This window comes from Lepidochelys olivacea (assembly GCF_965140295.1).
Source record: "Lepidochelys olivacea isolate rLepOli2 genome assembly, chromosome: 2".
Taxonomy (NCBI): domain Eukaryota; kingdom Metazoa; phylum Chordata; order Testudines; family Cheloniidae; genus Lepidochelys; species Lepidochelys olivacea.
In genome coordinates, this window is record NC_140412.1 from 231,050,197 (window position 1) to 231,074,023 (window position 23,827).

General features: G+C 40.7%; 2 protein-coding genes across 2 annotated transcripts in view; both read left to right on the top strand.

Annotated features, from left to right (window-relative positions):
- LOC311516789 (macrophage mannose receptor 1-like) overlaps positions 1 to 8,746 on the top strand; it is a gene marked incomplete at its 3' end in the record, with an annotated part of 143,023 nt that extends 134,277 nt beyond the window's left edge. Inside the window, 4 exon segments of the mRNA XM_084621127.1 lie at positions 647 to 852; positions 1,920 to 2,085; positions 4,169 to 4,306; positions 8,571 to 8,746. Coding sequence (XP_084477253.1) covers positions 647 to 852; positions 1,920 to 2,085; positions 4,169 to 4,306; positions 8,571 to 8,746 — 686 coding nt within the window.
- A 151-nt stretch (positions 8,747 to 8,897) lies between these two features.
- LOC311516790 (macrophage mannose receptor 1-like) overlaps positions 8,898 to 23,827 on the top strand; it is a gene marked incomplete at both ends in the record, with an annotated part of 70,151 nt that continues 55,221 nt past the window's right edge. Inside the window, 1 exon segment of the mRNA XM_084621128.1 lies at positions 8,898 to 8,918. Within this exon segment, the coding sequence (XP_084477254.1) occupies positions 8,898 to 8,918 (21 nt within the window).

Below are 23,827 nucleotides of genomic sequence, written 5' to 3' on the forward strand. Positions count from 1 at the left end.
CCCTACCTTTTCAGGCCCTGCAATGAGCACAACCCAGCCAAGGTCTTTGTGCCTTATTTCTATATATATACCATCAGAGGGAGAACTCTGGTTTGGTTTTCTGTTTGTACCCCAAAGTTTTTTGATAGGATTAAACTCTGGAAAGGGAAGAATAAATATTTATTTGTTTAAAGAAAAGGAGTACTTGTGACTAACTAACACGACTGCTAACACGGCTGCTACTCTGAAACCTGTATTTATTTGTTTGTTTTGCTTGTCCATTTAGGAAGCAATTTGCCCCACCCCTGTGTACTCATATTTTGAGGATTTAAGTGGTGTCTGTATAGGGTGAATTTCACAGCTGGTTGGAGGGAAATCCATCCTGTCACAAGCACCCAGCTCATTTTCACTTGTGACCTAAAGTAGGTATGGATCCATAGCTCTAGATTTGAACCGCAAATACAATTCATCAAAACATATTTTTTATATTTCTTTGGGTTGTAAATGAGGAATGATTTTCACTTATTGCTTGTCCTGTCCCACTTAAGTTTTGTAATACTGCATTTATTTGTGGGGCAATGGTACAACTATCCGGGCCTGCAAAATTTTTCATTGTCCCCCCCCCTCCCCCCCAAAACAACAGACACTGATTTATTTCATTCCCCAGCAATTCCAACCTCAGACATTATTCATTATGGTAACAGTAGCTATTCAATTGTCCGCTCCAAAATGAATTGGGAAGAGGCACGAAACAACTGCAAGGAAAAATCTTTAGAACTTGCCAGCATTTTGGATCACTATAGTGCTTTACTCCTGTGGTTATATGTGTTGCAGTTTGGAGAGCCTGCATGGATTGGTCTCAACAGCAATGTGGTAAGAACATGAAACAGGGGAGAGGTTTGAATAGTACGCTGCCACTCCAAATAGAGCTTGAACTTTCCTTTAAATTTTGACCTTATCCATTTTATAGGGCTTTAATAGGTACACTCTTGATGGTCTCAAACTAAGTATCCCTAACTCTTCTATGTCCCTGTCCTTCAAAGCTATCCTGAGAAGAAGCTAGAGTAGCGAGGAAGCCATAGTAGGAGAAAGAAGTAGTGAGTAGAAAAGGGGAGCAATAGAAATGGGGTGAGGAAAGCTGATCAGCAGTTGGAGGGGAAGTCTAGGAAATGTGGTTCAGATGGCAAAGACTGTAGAAAGTTCTTTTCTGTTTCTGAGGAAGCTGCAATTTAATAGATATAGCAAAAGCCTCACTCTTTGCTTGATGGTTGTTTATCCCAGCAGTTATGGCTGTGGTGGGTGCAAAGACAGACGCATTTAGTGTGGATGGGCAGAGGGGTATGTGGTGCTTGTGGAACTTTTTTCTTCTATTTGAGTTTCTGTCCGCTGCAGTTTTTTCAGTAACACAGTTGGGAGTATTACAGGTGGAAGCTTATGGTCTCATACTTTTAAATAGTGATTGTGGTGTTTTCCCAAATTAATGCTGGGTCCCCTTTTCCTTTTTAATAAAAACTTTATTTTGTTCTACACAGACTCAGTGCTTGCGAGTGCGGAAGTATTTTCTCTGAGAGGTGCCTCAGGGTGGTTTTTAGTTTTCCCAGCTTGCTGGGTGGGGCTCAATCCAGCTCTACTTTGTATTATTAAGAAAAACTCCTAGATACTGAATACAGCCCTTGTTGCTGCTGACTCCGCCTGGCAGAAGGGTTACAAATGCATAACACACACTGTTCTACATCACCCTCAAACCTGCTCAGTACTCATTTGAATGGTGTCATACTAACAATGGCATATGTGTGTTTCCTGCAAAAATAGGGCTGCATATATCCTCAGGAGATGTGTATGAATCCTCTGATCTGAAACAGGAGCTAGAGTGTAAACAGAGAGTATCATGTTTGTGTCTATGAGCTGCCATTTGTTAATTCCGTTTGTTTTGCCTTTAGACTGATGGCTATTACAAATGGACCGATAACAGGAGAATCAAGTATTCTAATTGGGCTAGAAGGGAACCAAACCAGAAAATAGCCTGTGTCTATCTAGACCTTGATGGAACCTGGAAGACAGCATCTTGTGGTGAAAATTATTTCTCTGTCTGTAAACAGTCTGATGGTAAGCAATTGAATGTAATAGTTTTAGTTTGGTGCCCTGGAATTTGAGAGCCTGCACTAGAGGTTGGATTTGGTTTTACAACGATATATACTATTTAACATATATTAACAGAGAGAGAACCTGTGTCTGTCAAGTACATAACCGTATTTTGCATTAATATTGCATTTTTTTCAAACAAGTACTCATTGACACAGATTGCTGTTGCTTTTTGGAACTCAGGAGACAGCTAATGAGTTATATAAAATTTCAAAGTCATCCCTTAAAGCCAAACTGAACTTGTGCATTATTGGGATAAGTGTCAGTATTTTTAAAGTCTATAAAATGGAGTCTCTTTATCCAGTTGAATGAATGAACAGGAGTTTATGGGAGCGGCTCTGATCAGTGAAGTCAAATTATTGGAGGAAATATTCTGTTCCTTCAAAATAGGCAACGTGTATACAGTAGCACAAACTTCTATTTTCTGCCCAATAATGCCATTACACTGCAACAGTTGGAGGGTAGCCTGGATAGTTCCATCTGGTTACTCCTATTAGCTATGGGAACAATGACTTCTAGTTGGCTAATGTGCTATAGGATGCAAAAAAATCCCTGGTGGGACAAGCAGAAATATCACACTGTAGTGACTCTATAGACTGCATATATCGGCATCATCTATAATAGAACCCAATCTCTTCTGCTTCAGAAAATCAGATCACTTGAGCTACAGGAGAATCACCTTCAGCTATAGCAGCAGGAGGTTCAAAAGTGTGGACAACTCCACATTTTTGGCTCTAAAGTTGGCAGAACAAGCTTTTTGGTGTGTGTTTCAGCTCATGTGAGTTTGCATCCCCAAAGTTTCATTGGAATTTTGGATTTACCTGAAAATATGATTTATGTTTTCATTTTTGCAAGGTTTGCAAAGCTGTACTTATCATCCCTTTGTGAGCCAAATGATAGAATCATATATACCAATCACATAGATTTTAGCAGTTCTGAAATTACATCCTCTAGGCTGCTCTAACCTTTGTGAGCATAGCCAGAGTATGCTGTACTCCAGCCAGGCCTCCTCCCCATGCCTCTGCACCAGAGGCTGTGGGAAGGGCATCCTAGAGGTCACAGGAGTAGTTTATTTGTTTACATACCTGACCATTAGATGGCAGCCCCGAGCACAAGAACACAGAGCCCATTGATCCTAAAATGGATCACTAGGCCCCTGAAGAGGGAGGAATAAGGGATTCTACCACTCTTGGGGATTAGGGGTACTTTAAGAATGGGCTACACATACAAGGATTTTAGACTGATATGTATTTTTGTAGACTGCATGATATGCTCTGTTACTTATGTGGGATCTTTAATAGTCTAAATTTCTTGAGTGTAGGGTTCTTTTCTTTTCTTTTTCAAGGTCATGCACTGAGCTTGATCTGCATATGCAACTCCCACTAATGTCAATGGGAGGGGCATGTACAGACTGACAGGATTACTGATTTGTGGCCTGACATGATTAATTGCAGAGTATACTGTGTGACAAGAGGCTGCAACACTAATATTTCACAAGTTTAAGATTGTTCCACACAATGTAATGGTTGGAACTGGTTGAAAATTTATGGCTGGCAGCTTTCCTGTTAGAAAAGCTGATTCAATGAAATCTATAGCGCCTACAGAAATGTGTCAATTTTGCTGAAATTTTGTTTTAAAAAAAATTAAAAAATATTTGTTTCAATAAGATTAAATGATTTATTTCAACTTTATCAAAGTCTTGTGTTTGGGCTTTTTTCTTATGAATTTGTTGATATTCGATTATTATTTATTTAAAAATCAGAAGAAAACAAAATTGCAAACCCCCTCAATTTCCCATGGGATTGAAATTCTGAGTTTTGCTCAGCTCTACTGATGATGAAGATTCTAATTTATATAGATTAGATTGTGCTGTTGAGCTGTGATTGGGAGCTTCTGCTGCTTGGTATCATTTTTGAGCTAGTAGTAGCTACTTACAACAACATGCTTAGCAGCTTTTTAAATAACTTTTAAAAATGCTATTTTTGAAGTCATTGTAGTCAATAGCAAAATTCCCTTTGACTTTAGTTTCTTAACTGTTTCTTAACAGTTATAGCTCCTACTGATCCTCCACAACTCCCTGGGAAATGTCCTAAATCAACAAACCACATATCTTGGATTCCTTTTTGTGACCATTGCTACTTCTTTAATGCCCATAGTACCAGCCGGGCTGAATCCTTTACCGAATGCATTTGATTAGGTGAGTATATTCTTTTAATAAAAGGTCAGACTTTACTGTTCACATAAAATTCACATTTAAAAATTCTTAATTGTATTACTAATATGGTAAAACCTTTGTGTGTAAAGACAAAGAATTTTAACATTTAATTTACTTTCCACCATTATTGCTGTTTGCTTGCTTTTTGCATTTCACTCACCTTAGACAATGAAACTAAGCTGTTCAGTTTCCCTTGACATTTATAGTCATCTCTGCTCTTTGGTTCTAATGCATGTATGTACTGCTACAATGCTCTTAGGTTTGGGTTTCTATCATCACATTTCATCATTTTATTTTAAAATCATAAATGCAAACCTCAGTTTTTGGCCGAAACCATTTTATAGATTCATAGATATTTAGGTCAGAAGGGACTATTATGATCATCTAGTCTGACCTCCTGCACAACGCAGGTCTGTGCTTTTGAAGTCCTCAAATCGTAGTTTAAAGACTTCAAGGAGCAGAGAATCCTCCAGCAAGTGACCCGTGCCCCATGCTACAGAGGAAGGCGAAAAACCTCCAGGGCCTCTTCCAATCTGCCCTGGAGGAAAATTCCTTCCCAACCCCAAATATGGCGATCAGCTAAACCCTGAGCATATGGGCAAGATTCATCAGCCAGATACTACAGAAAATTCTTTCCTGGGTATCTCGGATCCCACCCCATCTAATATCCCATCATAGGCCATTGGGCCTATTTACCATGAATATTTAATTACCAAAACCATGTTATCCCATCATACCATCTCCTCCATAAACTTATCAAGTTTAATCTTAAAGCCAGATAGATCTTTTGCCCCCACTGCTTCCCTTGGAAGGCTGTTCCAAAACGTCACTCCTCTCATGGTTAGAAACCTTCGTCTAATTTCTAGTCTAAATTTCCTGGTGGCCAGTGTCCTTATAAATTTAGAAACAGGAGCACACGCAAAAAAATTCCCAAACTGTGGTTATATCAATCAAAAGTGGGTGGCACTCATTGCCTGAAAGCTGCAAAATCACACATCAGTAGGACCCACCAGTAATCTGGGGAGGGATAGGAAGAAGCAGCTTTCTTCTTCCTTCTTCCTAATGGTGTTGCCTGTGCCGTGCTCCTTCCTCTCTCAACCACCAACCAATCCAAGAGCAGCTCTTCAACCTCCACACCACTCCATTCCAGGGTAGGGAAAGGAAAAGTGATGCTTCACAGGGTGGTGGGACCATCTGCAGAGCTTCCCAACATCCAGAGCTGCAGGCTGCACAGATCAGGGTAAGGAGGGAGACGTTATCCCAGCCCGGGGGAATGAGCCCCTTCATCCCTAGCCCCTATCAAGGCCCTTTTCACCCCAACGCTTTTGGATCTCCAGCCCACAAAATTCCCCACAAACCAAATCCTATAACCATTTGCTGCAAAATACTATGGACTATAGTGAGTTCCATAACACACTTTTGGCTCACTTGCCAAACAAGAATGACAACCATCGGTATATATTGTCTATAAAAATATGCTTCTCCAATAGCCTCAAAATAATACTCTGTTTGTGTGATGTAACCTAAAGTTTTCAAATTATGCTTGCAGTGAAATCCACGTATCTTTATTTTCGATTACATCACTTAGGATCCACACTGTTCCCTCCCCTACAGTCTTCCAACCCTCTGTATTCTTTATTCATACACTCGCCTACACCTTATTAATTGCAGGGGCGTTTATTACAGAACCTTGTACTGTATCAAAAGCCATAACCTGAGACTGGTTTCTATGGCAGGACACAACTTATTTGTTTCCTAATGTTTTGCAGGTGCTACTTTGGTTTCAATAGAAGATTTAGCTGAATCCAAATTTCTAGCAGACAGAGCCACATAAAGGAGGGACAAGTGGGTTTTGGACAGGAATATATAGAAATGTTGATGGTAATTACTTTAGTTTTGATATTTAATCGTACATATTCTGCATTAAATAGACTGAAAGCTGATTAAAATATGTCATAACTTAGGCTGTAATGAATAGAAAATAAAAATTCATCTGGAAAGATTACTAAGCAGTTACAAAAAATGAATTAGACCTGTGGTATCTTAATCTGCAAATCTTACTTGGAGGTGTTGATTTCATCTAGCAAAAGTATGTCCCATGAAATATTGTAAAAGAGAGATTTCTGATTCTTTGGTTTGCTTTCAGTTTTAGGGCCCAAGCATGTAATAAGATCCAAATGGGTGGACCCTTATGCCTGCATGGAGACCTAAGTAATTCAATGGCCTTATGCTTATTATCTACATTTTGTAATAAGTGTCTGAAGAGTTTAACAGGATAGATTGTCTGGGTATACCTCAAGAAGACCAGGAGACTTGTTATGGGTTTCAATCAGGCCGCAACTTTATTACATAGATGTCTAAGACTACCTGGCAGATAAAGTGTACAGTGCAGGCAAATCCATGCTTATTCAAATCAATTCTCCAGGGCTTCCACCACCCCCCTTTCTTTCCGTCCGGGTCCCCCAGCCGACCCATGGCTTGGACCTTACCATTCACCACCTTCATAATATGGTTAACGAGGGCTATGAGAATGGCAGGGGGAGGGGGTTGGCTCCCTGCCATACCAATCATAGGAGTCCCCAACCCCCTGCCCTGTTCTGTTCCTTTATCCAGTACCTCCTTTTAAGTCCTTTACCAGGCCATTTATCTGGTCACTGGCTGCCCTCCCTATGGAGTACCTGCACTGAACATCTGCCACAAGGAGGCACCAGCCATTTTCTTGGCTGCCTCCCCACCCTCTAAAGCACACAGTCTGCCCACCTGCATGCGTGGACGCTTCCCTTTGGTCATTTCCCTCCCTCAGTCCATGAGGCTGCCCTGGGTTATGCCTTGGGTTATTAAATACACCACCCTGGGAATTAGCAGCCCCTGTACTTGTGGGCCCCCTTGCCCCTGCTGCAATGCTGACTGCCTTGGGTCCCCTGCCAGCCCTCGGGCTCCATTGGGGCTGCCCTTCACTACAGCTGCTGCCTCTGCTTGTCCCCTCTCCAGCAAAGGCTGCATGCAGACCGAAGGAATTCAATGGCCTTATGCTTATTATCTACGTTTTGTAATAAGTGTCTGAACAGCTTAATGGGATAGATTCTCATACACCTCCTGAGATGCACAACACAGTAGGTGCAGTTCATAGGAAGAGGGGCAAAGGTGCCTTTGCGCTGCCCATATTCTTGGCTGTTATGGGGGCCAAAATTAGAGCTGTCCATAGAGTGTCTCACAGATGCCTATGGACTGTACTGCAGTCCAGAATGCACATAGCCCCAAGTGCTCTGGCATGCCATCCCTTTGCATATCTCCTTATTCTCCCATCACTACCTCCACCATGCCCCCTACTGCTGTCCTGCAAGGGGGCAACATATCACATCTTGCATCGCCCTACACTGCTCCTGTGCCAGGGAAATTCTCCCCATCCTCTTGCAGCCCCTTTACACCTCACTTGACCGGTGTGCAAGGACCAGAGCCAGGGCCAAATTTGGAAAGAGGCCCAAAGAGTCGTTTTACTTGCTGTCCTGACCTGTGCCTAAGTTCAGAAAGCAATGCGATCCTGGCTAGAGGATGTCTTCTTTCTGCAGCTGCTGACTCGTTAATCAGTACTGGTCATAAGCTGTAAGGAAAGAATTAGACTTACGGTTACCAGGAAAACAGGATTTTTGGAGAACAAAGAAAGAGAACATTGGAATGGAAGGGAGCAAAATTAGCCTCAGTCTAATGTCATCAGAAAGTTTTCTCCCTCCCTCCCCCCAATACTTCCAGTATCCTTACGAACTTTTAGAAACTATGATGAAAATTTTCAAACCAGGGTACTCAAAGTGTAAGTCTCTATATTTAAGCACTTCAGCAAAATTGGCTTTCTTTTCAGTGGGAGTTGCCTACATATGACTTTAGGTACTTAAATAAAAGTTGCCTAACTTTGTGGATTTAGGTGCCTAATACCCAAGTTTGAAACTTTTGTCCCATACACTTGAGAAATATGGGCATATATCATGGAAAACTAGAAAAGGTCATTCTCTATATCTAAGAATCATAATTTGCAAAGATAAAGGCAGTATTTCCTTTGGAAAAGAATAAAGGGAAGTAAAAATCTATTTGTATGTCATGAAATAAGTACCAGGACGATTTTTGTTTTAATTTTCTTTTTAGAAACTAAGAAAATTAAATATAAATTCAGACTGACACATATTACCCAAGATTGTCTGTAGTGAGTTATCTCTACTCTTTTAATGCATTTTGTCATTAGGGTTGTGGTTATGGCTAGACAAAACTGCGGTAGATTTTGTCAACTGGAATAAAGGACAGCCTTCAAGTAATCAGTTTGAGTACTGTGTGGAAATGTCTACGTCGTCTGGGTACTGGAATACCATTCCCTGCTCTTCCCAAAAGGGGTCCATTTGTAAGAAACCAAAGAGTAAGTGATATGTTAAATCATATGACTTGATGCTGATGGTTTTATTTTAGTAGTAATGCCACCGTACATATACTACAAAATACATTCTGTTTGTGCTGTGTGAAATACAGTGTGTCCACATTTCTCTTTGCTGTTTGTGTTTACAACACAAAGCCAAAAATGTCTGAATATTCACATAAGGTAAATACCATAGATTAAAGGCCCTATTCACAAATATCATGTGCAAATATAATCTAGAGCCAGTTTTTCTGCATTTCACATTCAAATATCAAAAACCTCAACTCATTCTATGTGACTCTGTCCATACTTGACACTAAACTGGGAGGAGAGATAAATATGCTGGAGGGTAGGGATAGGATACAGAGGGCCCTAGACAAATTGGAGGATTGGGCCAAAAGAAATCTCATGAGGTTCAACAAGGACAAACGCAGAGTCCTGCACTTAGGACAGAAGAATCCCATGCACCGCTACAGACTAGGGACCGAATGGCTCAGCAGCAGTTCTGCAGAAAAGGACCTAGGGGTTACAGTGGACAAGAAGCTGGATATGAGTCAACAGTGTGCCCTTGTTGCCAAGAAGGCCAATGGCATTTTGGGATGTATTCGTAGGGGCATTGCCAGCAGATCGAGGGACGTGATCGTTCCCCTCTAGTCAACATTGGTGAGGCCTCATCTGGAGTACTGTGTCCAGTTGTGGGCCCCCCACTACAAGAAGGATGTGGAAAAATCGGAAAGTCCAGCAGAGGGCAACAAAAATGATTAGGGGACTGGAACACATGACTTATGAGGAGAGGCTGAGGGAACTGGGATTGTTTAGTCTGCGGAAGAGAAGAATGAGGGGGGATTTGATAGCTGCTTTCAACTACCTGAAAGGGGGTTCCAAAGAGGATGGCTCTAGACTGTTCTCAGTGGTAGCTGATGACAGAACAAGGAGTAATGGTCTCAAGTTGCAGTGGGGGAGGTTTAGGTTGGATATTAGGAAAAACTTTTTCACTAGGAGGGTGGTGAAACACTGGAATGCGTTACCTAGGAAGGTGGTGGAATCTCCTTCCTTAGATATTTTTAAGGTCAGGCTTGACATCCTGGCTGGGATGATTTAGTTGGGGATTGGTCCTGCTTTGAGCAGGGGGTTGGACTAGATGACCTCCTGAGGTCCCTTCCAACCCTGATATTCTATGATTTTATGTTACTTAAGAGTGCAAGAGTACTATTTGCTCTAACATGCTGAGGTGATAAATGGGAGGGAAAGCAAAACTTAAGAAAGAGCAAGTAACAAAATGTGTATGAGTCTTAAAAAAATATTCTAAGTTTTACAAAGTTTAATGGGCCAGTTGAGTATTCCTCCCCAATTCTTGTGCAAATTTAATGTATGCCTCATATGGCTTATCCAAAACTAACTGCATGTAACTTCACTGGCTTTTCTTACAGGCTTTCCTTCCACCTACTGCTGTAGATGTTCCGATATCTTATTTATTACCTAGTATCAGTGACTGCTGCATAGATACATAAGTAATATCAAGATTTGGGTACCCTCCATGAGGTACTTCATACAGTTTCAGACTTTCCCACATAGTTTCACTCTGTGAGCATAGACCAAAGAATGTTCAAGTAATAACTCAGGTTGTTACTGAATTTGAAAATTCTTTAAACATTTATAAATGTGGTTTTTTTCTTTCCTTTTCCAACCTTCTTTAATATTTTTTACCTTCGGAGAACAAGAACTGCATTTAAATGATTTTCTTTTCTTCCTCTTGCCACGTGAAGATACATGATGTACTGCGTTCCAGTGGCAGGGAGGAAGGCCAATTCCGGTTAAGCAATCGCTAAACTGGATCTTCATCCAGAACTCAAACAGAAACCTTTTAAAAACTAGAAAAAATGTTTTGGTTAGCATTTATCTTATTTCTGTGCAACTCAGCACCATCTGCCTTTGTCAGGAAGCAGATATATCAAAATATCATGAGCTATGCTACTCTTGTGGTATTTCTGACTCAACTCAAACAGCAAGTACTAGAAATATGATCCAAAAGCATGATTTCCTGTCCAATTTTGCAACCCACACAGATTGGTATAAGTTCTAAATTTTGTGAGAACCTATTATTAGTCTCTTCTCCTAAGAGGGTGCAATTGCCCCAGACATCAGCTTTTCATGCAAGCGGTAGCATTAGGGCCTTCCAGATGAGTGAGTGCCTGATTTGAGACAACTCTCCTACAATATAGAATCATAGAATATCTTTGGGTTGGAAAGGACCTTAGGAGGTCATCTAGTCCAACTCCCTGCTTATATCATGAGTTCATAACATTATAGACCAATAAAGGCTTATGTTTTGTTCCCAAATATATTGGAAAGTACTAAGTCAGTGCTGACACCTGGTTAGTACTTGTGGGACTGATTGTCACCAGCCCCTATGTGGAAGCACAATGTTGGGTGAACGTGCAAGGAGCCTTCCCACCCTTTTGTTCCCCGAAACAGGGCCCAGCCACAACTGAGACAGAAAGGGAGCATGGCTGTGATCACCTCACATGGTGGTATAAGAGGCACATTCCCTCTGCTCTCCTATATGCACTGGAAGGCATTATGCCTCTCTCCAGGATGATGTTTCAGGGTGCTCCTGTTGGAGATGTGCAGGTCTGTATTGCCTCCTGCTCAGGGCTGTGTCTGAAAGATGTAGTCTGCCCTTTAATAGCAGTGAAATCCCACTGCCCATATTTGAAATCTGCACTTGAGTTCATAATCATCCAGTTGCCATCTAAGTATTGGTAAGTGGTGTTAATTTAACAGCCTGGCAGACAGCACCCTCTGTGTACAGCACAGAGAAATAGCATAAAGCAACTGAGCTGGTATAAATCAAGTGTTTGAGAACTGAACCCTGTAGATGCAAAATTTATGAGCTGCAAATACTGGAGCATGTTAAACTAAAATCTACTATGTCTTGAATAGGCTTTGTACAGTACAGAAAATCAGGGCATTTTTCATGATTCGAACATGCTAGGCCAGATTCTCTCCTGTACTGAGATCTCTTCAGTGCAAGAGATTTGGGGCCATCAGGTAACCAGCTATGCCAGGGCTGAGTGGGCAGTTGGTATAGGAGCCTAATATATATCTCCAGCTCTGGAGTCTTTGCATCAGCAAACCCCTCCCACAGGGAGAATTCTCAGCTAGGAAGCTGTGGCCAGATCTGGTATCTTTGCACTGCCTGAGAGGTACAACAGGGAAAGTGGTTAGAACAGCAGGGGTGGGAGACTCTGGCCATTCTTTGTGGATTAGCGTTAAATCAGCTATAAAACATGACTAGTGCTTCACATGTTTTAAGTAATTCCCAAAACTTTTTGGCAGAATGACAATTGCAAATACCTGTGTTCATAGAAACAATGTTTAACTGTGAGCATGTGAGTAATGCCACTGAAATCAATGAGACTACTCACATGCTAGGGTCTCACTGTGCTTGGGTGTATTTGATTATTAATCAAGAAGCAAGTACAGTAAAACACTTTTATCACTAAAGTGTTTGGGTTCTGCTACAATGAATGTCAAGTTAAAGTGGGTATCAGATTTTTCATCTTTGTCAGTTTCATTTAGCAAATGCATCTACAATAAATGTATAAAGCGGTATGATGAAAGCAATAATTGTACAGTGTGTGCTTTACTGCATATACAATTTTAAGGGTAAAATGCAGATGTTTGCAGATTTTGACTAAATGTGGGGTTGTTTTTGTTTTTGCATGTGATTGAAGCTCAACCAAGTGAGAATCTAATAACTAACAAAGGTAGGACTCTTTTCTCACAAATAACTTCAAAGATAAATCCACATAAGTTCATAACTGTTATTTATTGTGTTTTCTGACATAATTACCATAAAATGCATTTCAGTGTCCTAAAATATTCATATATCTTGTTCATGCTTAAAGGCAGGACTGAATAGTGAGAATTCTCTCAGCAAAGCAGGTATCCTATAAATGTCACTCGAGAGATCCAGCTGTTTAGACTATACATCAGTTCAACCTTTAAAAGACTGTAGTGTTATTTCAGTCAAGATAACTTTGATATATATAATTTTATATTAATTTATATATATAAAATAGATCACAATAATCTTACTTTTACACAAATTGTTTTATCCACTTTATTAGTTCAGTATTATAATCTTAGCTTGTGACTTTGTAATATGATTTCTGTAAGCTAATCAAATGTATGTCATGTGTGGATTAAAATATTTTTCTCACAATATATGAATAGGTGAAAGTCAAATGTAAATGGTTTTCCCTCATTCATACGTTCAGTTTCAGTTTTGTAAAATAAATAGGGCTGTTCATTTTGCTACAGGCTTACATTTTTATAAGATTCTATGACTATGAATGTTTTTGTATCAGCTTCAAATTAACAACATTAAATATGTAAACAAAAATGATCTGTTACTTAGATAAGCAATGATGAGCTTAGCATGCAGAGATGCTGATCAAGTGAAGCATTAACTTGTGAAATGGATTGGCTGAAACTGTGGGGGAACAATAAAGTATCTGCAACATATGCCTGTCTAAAAAGAGAAATAAACAGTAGGGCAGATGCAAAATAAAGCTGTCTGTGCCCATTTTTATTTCAGTTTGACTTGGGTTGTGCATTTCATTAAGCACATTCATAATGTTCATTTCATTCATTCATTCATATTCATTTCATTCATTCCATGACTTTCTTTGGAAACTGTAACAATGCTTGAATTGAGATGCTCTGGACCAGTATGACATACCAACATTTCTTGGTAGCATTCCACCTGACAGCCATACTGGACTCTCTTACCTTTCTGTAAATCTTAGCACATCTGTGCCAGATTGCAGAAAGACCTGTGCCCAAGGAACAAGAGAGAGTGGGATATCAAGTGTTCTGAGGAGAAAAACCTGCGAAACCGAACCCTCCTCAATGCAGAGCCCCTGCTCTAGAACTCCTTTTCTATGCAAACCCTCTGAGCCAATGTCTGACTACTTTTAAAATATGGTACACGATACACCTTTATTTGGCTTTTTCCAAATAATGACATTTTAGTTAGGGTCCTTCATTGTTTGGTGGCTGGGGAGGGGGCTTAGGGCAGAGTCAGTTTCTGTCTCTTTAAGGACCGGGTGAAAGGGTGTGTTTTATTTTCTTTTGTGGTGGCACCTGAGTGACATGGTGGTAGGTACCTAAGGTAACCCTCATGCTAAATAGGTAAAGACAGGTTTTTGCATTTCAAAAATAGGTAGTTATGTTTTTGAGGTGAAAAAGAACATGATTTTTAATCTGGATTTTCTATGGCAGGCAAAGTCAAAGGCCAGATCCTCACGTCACCAGGGTTTGAATCCCCTTCCTCTTGTTTAAAGGAGGTTTGCCTAGAGAAGTTTTGATCCAGATATATGAACAAAACAAAGACAAAGGTGCTCACAAACACACAAGTAGTTTAATGTCCCACAATGAAGAAACAGTAACTTACACCAGAAATAGAGAAAAAGGAAGCAGCACTTTTAAGTTCTTATGTAAGTTTAGAATACAGAGACCTGTTAGCAAGACTAGTAGAAACAGGAACTAGAAATACTGCGCCATCTGTTTCCTATCAAAACCAATAAGAACGGCCCTACTGGGTCAGACCAAAGGTCCAGCTAGCCCAGTATCCTGTCTTCCGACAGTGGCCAGTGCCAGGTGCCCCAGAGGGAATGAACAGAACAGGTCATCATCAAGTGATACATCCTCTGTCGCTCATTTTATCAATAATGATAAAATTGCTTCCAATAGACAATAGAAAACAAATATTAGAAGTTCACATCGTAAAGTTCATAACATGAGACATCTCTGTAAGACTTAGAGTAGGAGGGACCCTCATTACTCCTTGGTTTCTGGCCTCAAACCCATTCCTTTTGTTATAGTCATGTACTTGTAAGCTAGTTCTGAGGTGGACATAGCTTCATTTCAGACCCAGAGGTCTACAAAGTGCTTTTTGATCTCAGGTGAAATTATGCTTTCCCTTGCAGCGCATCTTGCAAGAACTGACTTCATAATGGAATTGGTTGAAAATTTCATGAACATTTTTAAAATTTTTAGAAAAATAAATTGTCTACCCCTCAAAATAATTTGAAATTCAAAATATTTTAACGAGGTTGTCTTCATGGTTAAAGCTCATTTGCCCTTAATGTGGGAATTCAACTTATTTGTTGAGTATGAACAACACAGTGTATCCCCCCCTCATACCCCCAGTGTATGTTACACCACTTATTCTTTGAGCGAAGAATGCATTTTCTGATAATTTAATTTGAAAGGGGACCCTTTAAGAAATCAGCTCTGTTTGTGGCTGAAATCAGTGAGTCTATTGCTGTTCTCTCTCTTAAGCCATGTGATAGTCCTCTTAGTTTGTGACAGTGTGGAGGCAACTTCCTGCTTAGCTGCCCTGCTGTTGTAAAAAAGGGCGTAGTGAAGCAGTCTGAAGCTGGCCTGGAGTGAACTTGTTGGTAGTCAGACAGGAAACAGGCAAAATCTTAACCTCTGTAGCTATTTTGTTTATCAGCATTTCTTTAGAATTCAGCAGCTTACCCAATGCCTCCCATTTTGCCAGGCTCCTTAAGGATTTTCCTTCCCTCTTGAGTTTATGTTGAGCTGTTATATCAGACAGCTTGTCTAATAAAGCTGTGTGGAGGATGGAAGGTCCATTTTGCAAAGAATTTTGAGATTTCAAAAACTGGCTTTTTTCTAAACTGGAACCACCCCTCTCTCCCCCCAACACCACATTGTGAAATTCTCCACAAAGTAGTCAGGTCAATTGAAACATTTCATTTTGATTCATACTTTTGTTTATTATTTTGTATGATAAGATATATTAATAATGTATCATACAAAACAGAAAACATTTTGAATGACGTTAGTTTGAAATAATTGAAATGTTTCATTCTGAAAATGTTATAATGCAACATTCTTCTGAAACAGAATTCCAGCTAAGTTGACCTGATTTCTCAAAGCATTTAAATGTTGATGGAATATGGTTCAAAGTTTCTCTAACCAATTCTATTGTCTAATTCTTGCACTTGGACCTCTCCATTTCATTATTGCTGCATTGGTAAATCTGATTTTGGATTTTAATTCATGAGCACACAAATACCTACAGATACCTATCCACCTTTAATTCAAGATACCGCTTCTCAAGTTACCTTGTACATGAGGAAGTATAACTATGTAGATTAATTGTTGAGTCACAACTCTTCTAGCATGTAGACAGATCCGTAATGTCCTGATTAGGTGTGTCACCACTGATTGCCAGGATCCAGTACAACTTTCCCTTCACCAAAGTGTGTCCTCATTGATAGATGTGATGCCTTCATTCTCTAGCTAGCTGAATGCCTTTTGTCTTTAACATATTTTTCAAACAGTGCAATCTCTAATTGTGAGAACTAATTCACAAAAAATATAAAATAATGCATGCTATTTCCCCTCTTCATCTCCCCCACCCCTGCCTTCCTCATTTCATGCTGGAAGAAATGTTAAACATACTGTGTAAGTTTACTCTTGGCTTGCACAATGTAAACGAGGTAGCAGGTCTGGTGGTGGAAGGTCAGCTTTGTGGAGTTTGTGGTGAATCAAGACAGCACGTGGGGTGAAACTTTCAAAAGTACCTAGGAGCCTTAGTCTCTTTTTCAAAAGGAGGCTTTCTCTGGCAAATGGAGAATAAACTAAGATGAAGGCCAGCTGTAATGTTAGTGTTAGAACTTTAGTTATTTCCAAACATTTTGACATTCAGGATTTTGGTCTACAAGATTCTAAATTCCTAATTATTCAATTGCAGCATGGTCTAGGGGATAGGGTACATGACGGCACAGCCCTGATGACTTGCCTTCTCTGCTAAAAAAAGGTGTATTTTTTACCTCAAGGAAACTAACATACATGAGCTATCCTGAGATAAAAACACAGGGAAGAATAGGCATTTTTGTTTTGCCGTGAGATAAACTATGCAAGGTCAACCCCAGGCAGATGTATCGTGCTGACCTGGCTTAGCTTACTTCATGATACAACTAAAGTGCCTTGTCTTCATTTTAATATATCTGATGCATGTTAATTACCTTGAGGTAAAATATATATATTTTTAAAGTAATGACAGGGCCTAGGAGTCAGAAGACCTGTTTTCTATTCTCTGCTCCACCACTGGCTTTCTAAGATTGTTTTTGAGAATTAATGTTCATTTTTTAAGGAAAGGGAACAGCTTTGCTCTTTTATTCTGTTTGCTCCCCGATATCTTCACCAGAGAGTTGATTGACCTGACAGTCCAACAACTGATTCATCTGTAAAACTAAGATATGTCCAGAAAAACAGTATTGATCTGACACTACTTTATTGCCTGCATTTCTCTGGAAGGAAACTTTGTTCTTAGGAGCAAAGTTTACACTGTAAATTTGAGTTATTTTAAAAAGCCACATGTGACAGGATATTTCCTTATTTAGAGCCCAGAGCTTTCCCCTGATCTATCAGCCTTTTGAAACTGAGGAGGACCTGCCACCTAGCTTGTCTGAGAAGGATTTTATTGACAGCAACTAATTACAACGCATCTCTTGGTGGAAAGGAGTTAAACATTTGTGATGACTCTCTCCATGTTGCTGGTTTTTCTCTCTATTATTCATAGTGCTTTGCAACTACTGGGTAAGTCCTTGTTTTGTCTCCGCGATAAGAGAGGATATGAAAGTGCTTCCCCTTCTTGTGCTTTTCCTTTGACGCTCTGGTCCAGTCTGTTTATTTTGAATTTATTATTAATCCTAATTTGAGTGGTTTAAAGAAATGGGCTAGAGATGCTTATCCAGATGTGTTGGATCCGTCTCAGAAGAAGGTAAATATTTACGGAAGCAGCAGGGTCCAGGCCTAACAGGGGAGCAGAAGTAACAGCAGAGGCAGACACACTCAGGTATGATCTTGAAGTTTCCTGTAGGATCTGATTTAATCAGCAACACATATCTATATAAAAGAATAAAATGTATTGGATGTGTACCTTCTTCCACTTTAGATGAGCTTGTAAAAGAAAAGATATGACTTGCAAATAAATAATTGAACGTTAAAGTGGGGCTATGTGGCTGTTGTTAGAAATATATAAGCTTGCGTGTAAGAACGTATCAAAGATATAGGCAGAAACTGGTTGTGGGCATTGACACGGGGCAGAGTTAAGGTTGTATGTGCATATTTAACTCTGAATAAGAACTTTCGGGCCAGATCATGGTTGGCCCTGCATTGATGGACTGGGGATGGAGAAAGGGTGCAAGCAGCCTTCCCCTATCCTTCAGTGGACCCCTGCGCAGGGATTGGACACAATATAACTTCTAAGTAGAGCTACTGCTCCTTATTAGCACTGCCAGATGCCATAGCCACCCAAAAGCGTGGCTTAAATGAGGATAGAGCCTGGCCTTCACCATCAGCCACCAGAGTCCATTTAAAAGGGTTGCAAAGCTGCAGCTGAAGTGTGAATTTCACTGGTATCCCAAGAGGAACTAATCATAGAATATCAGGGTTGGAAGGGACCTCAGGAGGTCATCTAGTCCAACCCCCTGCTAAAAAGCAGGACCAATCCCCAATTATATCATCCCAGCCAGGGCTTTGTCAAGCCTGACCTTAAAAACTTCTAAGGAAGGAGATTCTACCACCTCCCTAGGTAACGCATTCCAGTGTTTCACCACCCTCTTAGTGAAAAAGTTTTTCCTAATATCCAACCTAAACCTCCCCCACTGCAACTTGAGACCATTACTCCTTGTCCTGTCCTCTTCTACCACTAAGAATAGTCTAGAACCATCCTCTCTGGAACCACCTCTCAGGTAGTTGAAAGCAGCTATCAAATCCCCCCTCATTCTTCTCTTTTGCAGACTAAACAATCCCAGTTCCCTCAGCCTCTCCTCATAAGTCATGTGTTCCAGTCCCCTAATCATTTTTGTTGCCCTTCGCTGGACTCTCTCCAATTTATCCACATCCTTCTTGTAGTGTGGGGCCCAAAACTGGACACAGTACTCCAGATGAGGCCTACCAATGTCGAATAGAGGGGAACGATCACGTCCCTCGATCTGCTCGCTATGCCCCTACTTATACATCCCAAAATGCCATTGGCCTTCTTGGCAACAAGGGCACACTGCTGACTCATATCCAGCTTCTTGTCCACTGTCACCCCTAGGTCCTTTTCCGCAGAACTGCTGCCTAGCCATTTGGTCCCTAGTTTGTAGCTGTGCATTGGGTTCTTCCGTCCTAAGTGCAGGACCCTGCACTTATCCTTATTGAACCTCATCAGATTTCTTTTGGCCCAATCCTACAATTTGTCTAGGTCCCTCTGTATCCTATCCCTGCCCTCCAGCGTATCTACCACTCCTCCCAGTTTAGTATCATCCGCAAATTTGCTGAGAGTGCAATCCATACCATCCTCCAGATCATTTATGAAGATATTGAACAAAACCGGCCCCAGGACCAACCCCTGAGGCACTCCACTTGACACCGGCTGCCAACTAGACGTGGAGCCATTGATCACTACCCATTGAGCCCGACAATCTAGCCAACTTTCTACCCACCTTATAGTGCATTCATCCAGCCCATACTTCTTTAACTTGCTGACAAGAATACTGTGGGAGACAGTGTCAAAAGCTTTGCTAAAGTCAAGAAACAATACATCCACTGCTTTCCCTTCATCCACAGAACCAGTAATCTCATCATAGAAGGCAATTAGATTAGTCAGGCATGACCTTCCCTTGGTTAATCCATGCTGACTGTTCCTGATCACTTTCCTCTCATGTAAGTGCTTCAGGATTGATTCTTTGAGGACCTGCTCCATGATTTTTCCAGGGACTGAGGTGAGGCTGACTGGCCTGTAGTTCCCAGGATCCTCCTTCTTCCCTTTTTTAAAGATGGGCACTACATTAGCCTTTTTCCAGTCATTCGGGACTTCCCCCATTCGCCACAAGTTTTCAAAGATAATGGCCAATGGCTCTGCAATCACAGCCGCCAATTCCTTTAGCACTCTCGGATGCAACTCGTCCGGCCCCATGGACTTGTGCACGTCCAGCTTTTCTAAATAGTCCCTAACCACCTCTTTCTCCACAGACTAGTGGAGAAAGACTATTCTTATTATACCTTATTATTAGTACTAAGTAGCACCTCAAGGCCCTAACTAGCATTGGGGCCACTATGCTAAGCATTTTATAAACACATAGTAAGAAATGGTTTCTGTCAATTTGAAGCTTACCATCTAAATACACAAAACTGACAGAGTAGAAGAAAATGATTTATTATTATTCCCATTGTAAAGCTGGAAAACTGAGGCACAAAGAGATTAAATGACCTGTTCAATGTCACACAGGAAAATGGTGGGCAATTGACCCCATATCTCCTGATCCTAGTCCAGTACCTTAGTCACAAGACCATCTTTCTTCACAGACCTTGATTACTCGGAGTTTTCCAGATCCATCTCTGTGGTTTCTTCAACATTCTTCACCACAGAGCTGTGATGTTAAAACACAATCTAGCCCTCAGGAGTGAAAATCACTGGGAGCTGTGTGTTTTCTGGAGCTCTGAAAATGAGGCTAATTCCATTTAGATGCCTAAATGTGGATTTAGAACCCTAATTTTGGACACACACATTTGAAATATTTAGTGATCATGTAGCATAATTCCTCTTCAGTCTTAACTATACTTAATAGAATGTTTGGTAACAATAGTTGTCTACAGAGTTCTGTTCTATAAGAAATTCTGTTGTCACACTACATCTGCAGCATGGACTTGTGGGCAATGGACTTGTTTAAAATCACTGATCAGAGGTAGGGCTGAAAGGGCCAGGGTCCATTATACATCTAAAAGAGGTTATTTTTATTTAAAAATTCCATAAAGGTGTATTCAGTATATTCATTTGATTTAGAAAAGTTAAGGTAACAAGATACACCTAACATCTATATGGGTGATTCAAGCAATTGACCCCCTTACTCCCGCCCCATCATTAGTTTTTTGTTTTGTTTTAGCTATTTAAAAACAATTTGCCATCTTACTTCATTCTTCTCAGTGGAAGCTAAGAGGCCCCTGGTACTGACCACACAGGAATACACAATGAAAACAAATAAATGAGAAAAAGGCTTCCTCAGCTGATGCTCAGGCTCTTGGCAGCCTTGTCACTCATTCTGAAAGTTCGGATGGATCCTCCTCAGCTGGGTTGTGGTTTGGGGGTAATTGTTCTGCCTTGACACAAAGGGGCTTCTGTGGCAGCCGCTCTGCCAGGCCAGGCAGCTGCTCTGCCTCTTCTGTTGCTGAATTCCCCTTGTTGGAGCTGAGCAGGGAAGGAACAGCCAGTGGGAGCAGGTGGTGGCAACATGTGAGGCAGCTCAGAACTGTCCCCAGGCTCCTCCAGCCAGACTCAACCATCCAGAAAGAACTCCCCTTACCCATCACCGAGCAACCATAGCCCTCAAGTAACAACTTAGCTACCCTCCCACTCCAAAACCCGAACACCCAGCCGTCACCCAACAGCACTCTGTTTACACCCAAAGAACACCCAGATACCCGAATCTCCTATCTACTCCAGATGACCTAACACTATGTCCTGCCCCGTGTCCTATCCTTGACATAGCTTGGAGCAGGGTGTGCTGACCATAAAATGAGATTTATGGTTATATGCAAATTATTTACAAATATAAAAATTAGCTCATTGAATAATTTGTATACAATGCCACACACAAGCTCCTTCAACACTTGTGTAAGCTCCAGAGCTAGAAGACTTAGGGAGATGGAACACAGCTCTTTCTATAGAGGAAATGCCAGTTCTAGCCTTACCTATTTATGTGAATTGTAATGTTTCTTAACCATACTTCCACATTGTGTGTTTCGTTGCTGTAGCTGGAATTTGCCTATCATCTGATTGTATAAGTTATATTAGACTCTTGCTGTAACTGCACTAATGAAAGGACATAGGAAATTGGATAACAAGCTATTATTTTTGTATGCAGTGTAGTTGTAGCCATGTCAGCTCCACGATATGAGACAGACAAGTTTTAATTGGACCCACTGCTGCTGGTGAGAGAGAGACAAGCTTTCAAGCCACACAGAGCTCTTCTTCAGGTCTGGGAAAGGTGCTCCCAGTGTCACAGCAAAATGCAAGGAGGAACAGATTGTTTATCTAGCCTAAGCAATTAGCACATATTGTAAGGGACCATTCAAGGCAGAGTGGCCTGTTAACACCTCTGCAGTCATGGGCCAAAAAGAGAGGGTTAGTGGGTTACAGATTTTTGTAATAAGCAATAAATGCTGTGTGTCTGTTCAGCCCATGATTTTTACTGTCTAGCAGAGTTATGAATTTAAGCTCCCAGCCTCTTTTTTTGAAAATGTTGTGCAGGTTTCCTTTCAGGATGAGGCCTGCTAGGTAAGATATAGTGTGATCGTTTTGTGAGTTTCCACGGTATGCATCCGATGAAGTGAGCTGTAGCTCACGAAAGCTCATGCTCAAATAAATTGGTTAGTCTCTAAGGTGCCACAAGTACTCCTTTTCTTTTTGTGAGAAGTGTTCACCCACAGGTGATAGGGTATTTTTGTCTTTTATCATTTTCCTGTGTGAGTTCATTCGAGAGCGCAGTGATTGTCTGGTGTCATCCACATAGTTATTATTGAGGCATGATTTAGTGCATCCAGAAAAGCTTCTTGGAAGAAGTGTTTTTTTCGGGACAGAGTTAAAGGAAAAAAGAAAGTTCCATTATAATTATTGCTTTGTTAAAATGTGGTATAATATAAATTGTTACATTTCTTCTTTGCTTGATTGGCTCTTTGTGTTGTGTATTCACAAGTCACACCTGATATTTTTTTCCCCTTTCCTACTCAGGCTCCTGAAGATACTGCCTCTGTGACTATAAGTGAGACTTGAACCCACAGTCACTTGCCATGAGTAAAAGGCCCACTCTTGATTCAATAAAGCAACACCTCCCACATATGCTTATGGTTTTCCCCTCAGCCTCTCTCCACCCAAACACATTAATTATTCTCATTTTGTTTTGCAGATAATGAAATATTTTTAATATATAATTGTCATAAATATAAAGGGAAGGGTAAACCCCTTTGAAATCCCTCCTGGCCAGGGGAAAGCTCCTCTCACCTGTAAAGGGTTAAGAAGCTAAAGGTAACCTCGCTGGCACCTGACCAAAATGACCAATGAGGAGACAAGATACTTTCAAAAGCTGGGAGGAGGGAGAGAAACAAAGGGTTTGTGTGTCTGTCTGTAGTCGTCTTGGCCGGGGACAGAACAGGAATGGAGTCTTAGAACTTTTAGTAAGTAATCTAGCTAGGTATGTGTTAGATTATGATTTCTTTATATGGCTGAGAAAAGAATTGTGCTGAATAGAATAACTATTTCTGTCTGTGTATCTTTTTTGTAACTTAAGGTTTTGCCTAGAGGGGTTCTCTATGTTTTTGAATCTAATTACCCTGTAAGATATATACCATCCTGATTTTACAGGGGGGATTTCTTTATTTCTATTTACTTCTATTTTTTATTAAAAGTCTTCTTGTAAAACACTGAATGCTTTTTCATTGTTCTCAGATCCAAGGGTTTGGGTTTGTGGTCACCTATGCAAATTGGTGAGGCTTTTTATCCAACATTTCCCAGGAAAGGGGGGGTGCAAGTGTTGGGAGGATTGTTCATTGTTCTTAAGATCCAAGGGTCTGGGTCTGTAGTCACCTAGGCAAATTGGTGAGGCTTTTTACCAAACCTTGTCCAGGAAGTGGGGTGCAAGGTTTTGGGAAGTATTTTGGGGGGAAGGACGCGTCCAAACAGCTCTTCCCCAGTAACCAGTATTAGTTTGGTGGTGGTAGCGGCCTGTCCAAGGGGTAATATTTTGTACCTTGGGGAAGTTTTGACCTAAGCTGGTAAAGATAAGCTTAGGAGGTTTTTCATGCAGGTCCCCACATCTGTACCCTAGAGTTCAGAGTGGGGGAGGAACCTTGACATGGTGGCACAGTGGTGGGATTAACCTGAAATCATTTTGAGATCCAGTTGAGATTTTTTGAACTAGAAATACAGATTTTAAAAAGGAATTTTTAGGAAGTCCAGAAAGCAGCTTTGAAACTGAAAGCAGCTTGTTTTCTCTCTGCTTTGT